At 38.2% G+C, this 11,939-nt stretch overlaps 1 protein-coding gene across 1 annotated transcript; it reads right to left on the reverse strand.

The window, feature by feature from the left end:
* Positions 1-10,767: 10,767 nt before the first annotated feature.
* LOC110288415 (olfactory receptor 18-like) lies at positions 10,768-11,708 on the reverse strand (the record flags this gene model as incomplete). The annotated part of the gene is made up of 1 exon (XM_021154774.1): positions 10,768-11,708. A coding segment is annotated over one exon (941 nt), but the record flags the coding sequence as incomplete, so codon positions are not given.
* Between the last annotated feature and the right edge of the window lie 231 nt (positions 11,709-11,939).

Genomic DNA, 11,939 nt, shown 5'->3' on the forward strand with positions numbered 1-11,939 from the left:
ATATATATATATATATATATATATATATATATATATATATATTTCACATTATACCTGAGGGCAAATAAGCTGTATAAACATATCAGGGAGGCTTAAAGATGTTGAAACTCAAAAACATATATGACTGTAACTGTCACAATCATTGCCTAGACATATTACAATCTAGTTTGCATGGTATTACAAAGATTCATTTTCTTAAGGATCAAACACTTTTCTTGGTTTCTTGAGACATGGGTTTTTCTATTAAGCACCGGACAATATGGCATATGCTTTTATTGAAGCAATCTCATCCATTGATTGTGTTGCAGATCCCATGGAACTACTGGGTGGGCACTGGACAGTGAGAAGCCACAAGATCCTGCTCCAGGGATGAGGAAATCGCACAATCTGAGTTCCCTATGAACTGCCTATGTCAGGCTCCAACTCTTGGGCACCACAGACTGCTGAGCACCATGGAAGAGTCCGTTATGAGGTCCGTGGGCAGCATGGAGGCTAAGAACAACGGATTCTCACTCTCAGACATCCCAGATGCCAGTATACATTGAGGAGAACTACCCTTGGGCAGACTCTGGCCTGGAAGTTGAAGGGAAAATGTTAGGGGGAGAGAGCTCTGGCAGGTTACTGCAGAGAGGAGAGAGTCTGACTAGCTCAAGCAGCTTGCTAGGTGGGCAGGCTGGTGCTAGGTGGCCTCCTGTAGGGAGGTTAAATGCTCAGCTTGTTAGTGAAAGACATACTGAATTTCTCCAGCAGGGTGGGTTTAGATGAGAAGAGATTGTCCTTGGTTTTAAGGTGTTTATTGCAGAAAGGCAGAGAAAGGGAGAGAGTAGAGTAGCAGAGACTGGTCATGGCCATATGGAGAGAGGAGGAAGGGAAGGCAGAGAGAGGGAGAACAAGGGAGCAAGAGTAAGAGCAAGAGAAAAAGGGGTAAGAGGATAAGAGAATGAGGAAAGAGCAAGGAGCTCTTTTTATAGTGGGCTGGGCTACCTTGCTGTTGCCAGGTAACTGTGGGGGTGGAGTCCAGACAGCCTACATGACTGAAGAACACAGAATTATGGAGCTGGGGCTTCCTGTCAGGAGCCACAAACAAGCCTTCTGTCCCTTGCAGATTAATCTGCTGAGTATGCACGGTTTAAACTTAGCTCAACTAGAGAACAGGCTGCCTTTCAAAGTCCCACATGGACATATATAACGTATACAGACACAAATTTTATATATATATATATATATATATATATATATATATATAACATATAATTATATATATATATATATATATGAAAGGCTATAATTGAGACGTTTTGAGTGGTTGTACAACAGGAACATGTGATATAAAACACAATCATTTGTGGTTAGACCTGGGATCAAATACTATATGACTTCCAAACTGAGACGGAGATCTAAAATGTAGGAGCAGAAGAGTTAAGCATGGCATTGACTTTTTCTGTATTTTTAACACATATTGTAGTATGCAAAAGCATTATACTAACAATGTCACATTCCATATTAGCCTCTGAGGAAACAAAAGTTTCAGCACCTTCTTCTTCTTCTGTAAATGTCAAGTTTGAAANTTTTTCACCTTTTCATTCTCCCTTCTGTTTCTTTGCTTTTAAAAATAATAAATAATATCATTTTGTTAATTTTGGTGATCATTAACTTTTCAGATAATATTCAGGGGACATGAATCCATCCTATTGATGAGACATTTTCACAGCAAAAGTAAAAGTTTTCATTTTTCCTACCAGGAGTATATAAAACACACAGTAGAGAGTCTACTAGCTATGTTCTACAGATATTGTATTCTTGCTGGTCAGCTCATAACAATTTGGCGCCTGAACTGGAACCTGAAGAAGTTTAGGAGGACACTGAGAGAATGGTGTTTTGTGTGGAGCTCCACGGAAGAAAAAGAAAAGGTCATATAGGACACCGAAGCAACAGGTGCACAATCTAGCGCTAGTTTAAAACTTCATTTTTTAAAGGTTTGCTACAGGTGTGTAAAGATACAGGCTAAGTTAGGATTCAGTGCTAACCCAGTTCTGGATCCACTTGGGTCAACAGTGGAACTGTTGGAACTAGGAACTGATCAGGCAGTTGTCTGCACCTTTTAAAAGCTGCCTCAGGCGAGAGGGAAAGGGTTTAAAGAAAAAAAGAAATGAAACAGGCCATTGTCCTCAGTTTTCAAGAGTTGCTTTGAGCAAGAAGAGTAGGACTCAAAGTCAATTGTTAGAAAATCTTTTAGGTAGGATAGATTCTTGTTGCCCATGGTTCAAGGAAGAAGAAACTTTAGATATCAGAACCTGGGAGAAAATTGGAAAAGCCTTGAAAATCACTCAGTCAGATAATTTCACCCTTTGCCTCTGGGCACTTGTAAAAGATGCTATTGAAAAGATGATCTCTCAGGGGTTAGATGGCAGAGCTTGATGAATCTCAGGGAGAGTGCCTTTCAGAAAAGGGTCCTCTGAACTCTAAATTTGATAGATATAGAGACTCTGATGATGAGATAATTTTAGAAAAGCAGATCACTCAGAAAGAGGAGCTGCAAAATACTCTGAGGAGGATTGGCCTCCTTGCANGTCTCCTGCTCCACCTAGCCTCCACCATGGGAGATGCTACTCATAGGGACAGGCAACTAAGCAAATTAGAGTTTGAAGTTAGGCTGCAAAAATTGACTGATGAATCACCATGCATGGTGGCACACACCTTTAATCCCAGCACTCGGGAGACTGAGGCAGGTGGATTTCTGAGTTCGAAGCCAGCCTGGTCTACAGAGTGAGTTCCAGGACAGCCAGGGCTGCACAGAGAAACCCTGTCTCAAAAAAAAAAAAATGACTGATGAGCTTCGGGAGCTAAAAAGGATGTCAGATACAGAAAGGAGTAACTTCTGAAATGCACCACGAACTGCTGCAAAGTGCTGTTGTGTCAGGCTTGTGGGAGAGGACAGGATACTTCTTATGTGCTAGCCTTTCCTGTCGTTGAAGTAATTGACCAGGAAGATACTAGAGTCAAACATTACCAGACTTTGGATTTCAAGTTGATAAAGGAGTTAAAAGCAGCTGTTGTACAATATGGTCCTTCAGCCTCTTTCACACAAGCACTGCTGGATACGGTCATAGAGTCACACTTAACCCCCCTAGATTGGAAAACCCTATGTAAGGTCACCCTGTCAGGAGGAGATTTCTTACTTTGAGATTCTGAATGGCATGACGCCAGTAAGAAAACTGCCGATTTAAATGCTCAGACCAGTAATCTAGACTGGGATAGTAACATGCTTCTGGGAGGCCTTTTTGAGGGCCAGACTAATCAGATTGATTTTCCTGTTGGAGTGTACACACAGAAGCAGCGCCTCCCGCCTTGCTTGGGGACTGTTACTGCTTAGAGGGGATATTGGTGGGAGTTTAGCCAGCATTCATCAGAGTTCTGATGAGCCTTACCAGAACTTTGTGGATAGGCTATTAATAGCAGGTAGTAGAATAATTGGAAAATCTGACATGGGAAGTCCTTTCGTTATGCAGTTGGCTTATGAGAATGCTAACCCAATGTGTCCTGCCCCTATCCAGCAACACAAAGGACAAACGGATTTAGTGGAATGTGTCCATCTTTGTGCAGAAATCGGGCCGTCATATAATCAGGGTTTGGCTTTCGGTGCTGCTTAGCAAGGGACGGCCATACAAGCAATATTCTAGCAGAAACGAAGGAGTACTGCATGTTTTAAGTGTGGAAGTTTGGGTCATTTTAAAAGCGATTGCCCAAGAACAAAGTTGTCGAGAGTGGGTAAGCAGACCGTGCCCCAGGAATTTGTCCCCAGTGCAGAAAGGGAAACCACTGGGCTAAGGTGTTCAAATCCAAGCCAGGCATTCTGGGCCATCTGGTGCCGGGAAACAAGAGGAGGGGCCAGCCCCAGGCCCCGTCTTACTCACAGAAAATAGCTTATGGGGCTGTAAATCTGCTGCCCATCCAAAGAGATCAGTTTTTGAACTTGTCAGGGCAAAACCAAGAGGTGCAGGATTGGACCTCTGTTCCACCACTCAGGCAGTATTAATCCCAGAAATGAGAGTCCAAACTCTGCCTATCGGAGTCTTTGGACCTCTACCTGTAGAAACTTGTGGATTTCTTTTAGGACGAAGCTGTTCTATTGTAAAAGGCCTGTAGATTTATCCCGGAGTTATAAATAATGACTATGAGGGAGAAATTAAAATCATAGCTGCTTCCCTTCATGGTGTTATAACTGTACAAGTTAATCAAGGAATTGCTCAACTTATTTTAATTCCACTACATCCACCACTGTCCAGATTTATTAAGAATGAAAGAGGACAAGATGGCTTTGACTCCTCTTGTGTGAATTGGGTTCAAACTATTACTAACCAGAGACCAAATATTAAATTGACATTTGATGGATAAAGCTTTGAAGGATTAATAGATACTGGAGCCTATGTAACAATCATTAGAGGACAGGACTCGCCCTCAAACTGGCCTTTGACTGAGAAGCTAACTCACCTTCAAGGAATTGGTTATGCTAGTAACCCAAAACGAAGCTCCAAATTGCTAACCTGGAGAGATGTGGATGGAAAATCAGGAAAAATTCAGCTGTATGTCATGTCAAATTGGCCTGTAACTCTATGGGAAAGAGATCTTTTGTCACAGGTGGTCATTATAATGTACAGTTCTAATGAGATGTTGACTAAGCAGACGTTCAAACAGGGACCTCTGCCTGGTCATGGACTAAAAAGAAGGGGCAAGGAATTAAGACTTTTGAGGTTCCTAAACCTCACTCTAACACAAGAGGTTTGGAGTATTTTCTGTAGTATCCACTATCTTGCCTGTATCCTAAACTGATGAAATTCCATTGGCTTAATGATATTCCGGTGTTGGTGGATCAGTGGTCTTTACCTAAAGAAAAAACAGAAGCCAGTACTTTGCTAGTACAGGAGCAACTAGAAGCAGGACATCTAGTAGACTCTCAGTCCCCTTGGAATACAGCAATTTTCATTATCAAGAAAAAACCTGGTAAATGGAGATTGCTACAAGATTTAAGAAAAATTAATGAGACTATGGTACCTATGGGACCTTTACAACCTGGGCTTCGCTCCCCAGTAGCTATTCCTATAGGATATTATAAAATTGTGGTAGATCTGAAAGATTGTTTCTTTACTATTCCTTTATTTACATCCAAATGATTGTGAAAGATTTGCTTTTAGTGTTCCTTCTATAAATTTTAAGGAACCTATGAAGAGATATCAATGGGCAGTTCTCCCACAGGGCATGGCTAATAGTTCTACCTTATGCCAAAATTTGTGGCACAAGCCATTCAGCGTCCCAGGAACCAGTGGAGATGACCTCAGCCAAAATGCCCAACAGTAGGTAGATTGAACCTAAAGAGGCCACCAGGAGGTAGACATGGCTCCCATTTGATGCATGAGCAACCTAATCATAATCAAAATTCTTGACCCAGAATTGTTCTTGGCTAAAGGAAATACAGGAACAAAAATGGAGCCAAAATTGAAAAAAAAAGGACAACCAGAGACTGGCCTACCTTAGAATCCATCCCATGTACAGGCACCAAGCAACAACATTATTACTGATGCCATGTTGAGATTAAAGACAGGAGCCTATCATGATTGTCTTCTGAGGGGCTCTATCAGAAACTGACTGAGACAGATTCAGATACTTACAGCCAATATTTGGACTGATGTTGGAAACACCTATGGAAGAGTTAGGGGATGGACTGAAGTAGCTGAAGGGGATTACAATATCATAGGAAGAATAACATTATCAATTAACTTGGACCCCACATAACTCCCAGAGGCTAAGCTGCCAGCCAAAGAGCCTACATGGGCTGGTCTGTGGACCCTGCTACATATGTAGCAGTGGACTGCCTTGTTTCACCTCAGTGGGAAAAAAATGCAATTAATTCTGTAGAAATTTGATGACACAAGGAATGAGGATAATAGTGGAGTGAGGTTGGACTGGCTGGATAGTTAGTTGAGCACCCTCTCAGAAGCAAAGGGGGGTTATGGGGTAATAAACCCCTAGAGGTGTCTAGGATGGGGAATAATTTAGAAAGTAAGCAAATAAAATGACTAATACAATTTTTTAAATGAAAGAGAGTGAAGGATGAGCCATCCAGTGAATGGCCCAAATTGGTATCTACCTCATTTGTAGGCACCAAAATCCTGACACTATTACTGATGCTTTATTGTGCTTGTAGACAGGAACCTAGCATGGATGTCTGAGAAATCTATCAGCAACTGACTGAGATAAATGCAATATACTTACTGCCAAATATTTGACTGAGGACTTTGACTCCTATGAAAGAGTTAGGAGAAGGATTGAAGGAGCTGATAAGAATGGCATCCCCATAGGAAGAATAAGAGGTCAACTATCCAAGAACCCTGGGAATTCTCAGACTCTAAGCCAATATCCAAAGAGCATACATGGGCTGGTCAGAATCCCCTGGGACATATGTAACAGAGGACTGACTTTTCTAATCTCAGTGGGAAAGGATGTGCCTAATCCTATAAAACTTGATGTACAGGGAAGCAGGATGTCTGGAAGAGTGGGATGAGGGAGGACTCTTGTAAATGTGAAGGAGAGGGGTATAGCATGAAGAATTCTGGTAGGTAGGACCTGTAAGATTTATCATTTGGGATGTAAATAAATAAAGTAATTAATTTTATTAAGAAAATAATAAAAATCTAATGATCCAAATAATTGAAATGGCATAAATATACTAACACAATGTGAAAGCCTTGTAGCTTGAGGGATGGATAAGCAATTAAGACCTTTCTCTTGCAGGAAAAGATAAGTTTGCTTCTCATGACGTACATCAATCAGTTAAAATTGCTAATAATTCTTCCTCCGGGTTATCTGAATTCCTTATTTTGACTCTAATAACTATAGTCATACATAAACACATACATACAATTAAAACTAATAACTAATCTTTTTTTCAAGAAAAGCATTGAGATGCTAAGAAAATATACTTGTACGTTTACGAAATCAGGATATCCCTTATGAATATCGATTCAAAACTACTAAATAATATTCTCCTTAACCGAATCCAGGAACACATCAAAACAATCATCTATCATGATTAAGTAGACTTCATTCCAGGGATGCAGGATGGTTTAATATACGGATATCCATCAACGTAATCCACTATATAAACAAACTCAAAGATAAAAAACACATGATCAAATTCGCTGAAAGCAATCTACAGATTCAATGCAATCCCCATCAAAATTCCAAATCAATTCTTCAATGAATTAGAAAGGGCAATTTGCAAATTCATATGGAATAACAAAAAACCTAGGNTAGCAAAAAATCTTCTCAATTATAAAAGAATCTGTGGTTGAATCACCATGCCTTACCAAAAGCTGTACTACAGAGCAATTGTGATAAAAACTGCATGGTACTGATATAATGCAGACAGGTAGACCAAAGGAATAAAATTGAAGACCCAGAAATGAACCCATAACCTATGGTCACTTGATCTTCGACAAGGGAGCTAAAATCATCCAGTGGAAAAAAGACCGAATTTTCAACAAATGGTGCTGGTACAACTGGCAGTTATCATGTAGAAGAATGCGAATTGATCCATTCTTATCTCCTTGTACTAAGGTCAAGTCTAAGTGGATCAAGGAACTCCACATAAGAACCAGAGACTGCAAAATATAGAGAAGAAAGTAGGGAAAAGCCTCGAAGATATGGGCACAGGGAAAAAATTCCTGAATAAAATTGCAATGGCTTGTGCTGTAAGATCAATAATTGACTAATGGGAACTGATGAAATTACAAAGCTTCTGTAAGGCCAAATTCACTGTCAATAAGACAAAAAGATCACCAAGAGATTGGGAAGATCTTTACCTATCCTAAATCAGATAGGGGACTAGTAGTCTTATATTTTTAAATTTCATTTTTAGCATGTTTGTACATAGAAAGGCTACTGGTGTGTGTTTTAATTTTATATTCTACTAATTTGCTTAATATATTTATAAGGTGCATGAACTTTTTTGCAGAGTCCATATGAACTTTTATGTATAAATTCATATTACCTTCAAAGAAAGATATTTTGAATTCTTCATTTTCTACTTTTTTGATCCTAAACTCTTCAGTTTTCTTACTGTTCTAATTAGATATAAAGTAATATATTAGAGAGGTTTGGATAGAGCAGTCACACTAGTCTTGTTCCTGATTTAGTATAAATGTTGTGTGTTCCTTTTCAATTACATTGGTATTGGTTGTGGGATTATGGTAACTTGCCTTTACTATTTCAGGCATTATTGTAATGAACCTGCTTTTACATTACCTTGTGGTTTTTCCTCTCAATTTTAATATCTTCTCTCTGTTATATATGCTTCAAGTTTTGATTATTAGGTGTTGTGGAGAATTTTTTGTATTTAAAATATTGTATTTTCATTATATTGCATTATATTCATGTCTATTTGATATTCTTTATACCTCTTAGCTCTTGATAGCTATATTTTCCCTTAAAATAGGGATTTTTTTCCTCTCTGATTTTTGTTGAAGATACATTCTGTGTCTGCATTTGATATGGCTCTCTTATTCTATACACTCAATGGCTTTTGTTTTGTTTTGGTTTTCGGTTTTTTTGTTTGTTTGTTTTTGTTTTTTTGTTTTTTGAGGCCAAATCTACTCCATCTAGGGACTGGACTACATCTTAGAAATAAAAGAGCCTGAGAACCTGACCTGTAGCTGAACCCAAGCTACACCTAAGTACCAGGAAGGACCTTAGGGATTTTCCACTGAGCATACCCCAGATTTACTCCCTAGCTATGTCCTAGCAACAGCGAATCAAAATGAGTATGATTGTTTCAAATATACTTTCAAACCATTTGTGATTGTTTATGCTTCAGAGCACCCACTTGTCAGCATACAATAGTCATTCAATTAGATGTTTGTCAGGCTGGACACCCCTCTGGTTGGTCGCTATTTCCTATAAAACCTTGTTCCCTGGAGTGTTTGGGGCTGCTGCACCAAACTGTCCTGTTGTGTCAGGGTCAGCTGTAAGTAACACTAAACTTCAGCTTCTAATAAAGAGACTCTAGTGTGGTTGCATCAGAGTTGGATCCTGGTGGTCTTTTAGGGCTTAAAAATAGGGCACAACAATAGTATTCAAGAGTTTCCATATGGTTTGCACTCTTGAGAATCTTGGGGGAAGGTTTGACATTTCCAGTGAATGAGTGATCCAAATACTCTACCTTGCTTTTAAGCCTGGATAGTTTCACCTCCTGTTTACCCAATCTCTTGTTGAGCCTTTCTTTCAAATTTTGAAACTTTGAATTACATACTTCAAATAAGAAAAATTAGCTATATAATAGAAATCAGTATAAATAACTCTCAAATAACTAAATGTAATTTTATCTTATCTATATTATTTTTGGGCATTTATCCACAGGACTCCAATTTGATATATCATGGAAATATTTGTACAAATATTGTTTTGCAGCACTGTTCATATCTAAACTATGAAATCAATCTAGGTCTCCAACAGAGGAGTGGACAAAGCAAATATTATACATATTGGTTTTTTTTATTTATGAAGCACAATATTACTTTGTATAAGGTCAATTAGTGGGAAGATGATGGGAAAGTGGGAATGATAGTAAAGTCTAGGCAGTCATGTTCAAAGTTTTCGACAGTGTTAGTTAAAATGTTTTTATGTAATCAAATATCATGTACAATGCCTGTATTGCTAGAGAATAACAATAACAATCTTCACCATGCATTACTTGCAAATAATGTGATTTATATATTTATTATTTAGATGTAAGGGTTTCTGTTTTGATGAAGATAATACCATGACCATGAAATTATATATCAAAATATGTAAGTTTGATTTTCTCTTAGATTATTTAATATTTTGAGATAATACACATCACTGCAGAGTAGTATGAGTTACATAAATACATAGCACAAAATGGCCAGAGTTAATTCAAGACCATTTCAGAAATTGTTACATATTCAGTCTTAATATGAAGTTAAAATTCTTTAAGTGATTTAAATATTTCTTTACCATTTGAGTTCATACATGTATATAATGAAATATGAGCATATTAATCAATCATTCCCAATTTATCCTCAACAATTCTCCCTCCATAGTTCATTACATGTTCTCCACCCAATTTCAAGTCTTGTTTTCACATAATCCATTGAGTCCAATTGCTGTTGCCCAAATGTCCTCAAGTTTAGTGCTAAACCTATACTATAAAATGCTATCAATGGCCCCATAATCAAAGAGGTTTGGTTCCCCTTCCCAAGAAGTTTTGTAGCACAAATAGCTGTTATATGAAACTCAAGTCAGCAACACAAATATCAAATTTTAAAATTAAACTATTTTGCACAAAAGTCTAATATACATTAGTTTCATACTTAAATGCTGGTAAAATATGTTAAGAAATATTTGAGAGTATTTACTTCTGTAATTAAATCATTATGTTTTCATTTTTACATATGATTAAAGCATAGCAATTCAAAACAGTTATACCCAAACCAAGTTATACTATTTCTGGATGCATTCATTGGGGTGTAAAAACATGTGCAGTGCCAGCTTATAATGTTATATGTTCAGACATGAGGACATAGTGAAACTACAACATGTAACTTGGACAAGTGCATCAAGATAGACCTTGATTTCCTATATTTATAAATTAATTTTTGATCACTTATGGTCAATCATTTTAAATGCCACCACAATTAGTTATGTGACTCAGTTAAAAAATCTATATATTAAGGGATCATGCAGGTAGTTAAATTATGTTATCTGACGGACAATTTTCCAGAGGGCTTTCTTGATGTCCCTGTTCCTCAGGCTGTAAATGAAGGGGTTCATCATGGGAACCACCATTGTATACATTACCGAGGCCACCATACTTTCTTTGGAAGAACTAGAAACTGTTGAACTGAGGTACACACCTATACCTGTTCCATAAAATAGGCAAACAACTGACAGGTGAGATCCACAGGTAGAGAAGGCTTTATATTTCCCTAACAGTGATGGAACTCTAAAAATAGAAGATGTAATTTTATAGTAGGAATAAAGTATTCCCGAGGCAGGGAAGAAACCAAGAATGATGCCTAAAAGAAATATGACTATGTCACTGATAGTAGTGTTAGAACAAGCAAGTTTGACAAGTTCTGGAACATCACAGAAGAAATGAGGGATTTCTACGTTAATGCAAAATGTTAGTTGTGACACCAACAAGCAGTGTACCTGTGAACTCACAAGACTAATGAAAAGTGAAACTATGACCAAACATCTACAGAGGAAAGGGCTTAGAATGACTTGGTAGTGTAGAGGGTGACAAATAGCTACCCATCTGTCATAGGCCATCACAGCCAGCAACAGGCTGTCCATACCCCCAAAAAGAAAAAAGAAAGATACCTGAGTTAAGCATTCAGCATAAGTTATGGTTCTGTTATGGGCATGCAAGTTTATCAGCATTTTGGGGATGGTGGTGCTGCTGAAGCCCATGTCAGACAATGACAGGTTGAAGAGGAAGAAGTACATTGGGCTGTGGAGGTGGGAATCACAGCTGATGGCCAAGATGATGAGAACATTTCCAAGCACAGTGAGCAGGTATATGAGCAGGAATAGTGCAAATAAAATGAGCTGCAGTTCAGGGTCCTCTGAGAGTCCAAGGAGAATGAATTCCAAGGATCCTGTTAAATTATGTTTCCATAAGGCTAGGACATCTTTTGAAAGAAAAAATAAAAGATCATTTTAGAGAACTAAGCACTATAGATGTGTCTGCATGCCTATATGTTTGTAAACCAGCAATTCATAAGACACCATTCATACATGAGAACTGTTCATGTTTAGATATTACCTATTTACTCAGAAAAAGTTTCTGGGGTTAAGAGCTTTGTTTTCTGTTTGATAAATACTTGAAACATTGAAGAGGGGAAATTCATGATTTGAATAGA

The sequence above is a fragment of the Mus caroli genome, unplaced genomic scaffold, assembly GCF_900094665.2.
Source record: "Mus caroli unplaced genomic scaffold, CAROLI_EIJ_v1.1 scaffold_17019_1, whole genome shotgun sequence".
In the NCBI taxonomy this organism is placed as follows: domain Eukaryota; kingdom Metazoa; phylum Chordata; class Mammalia; order Rodentia; family Muridae; genus Mus; species Mus caroli.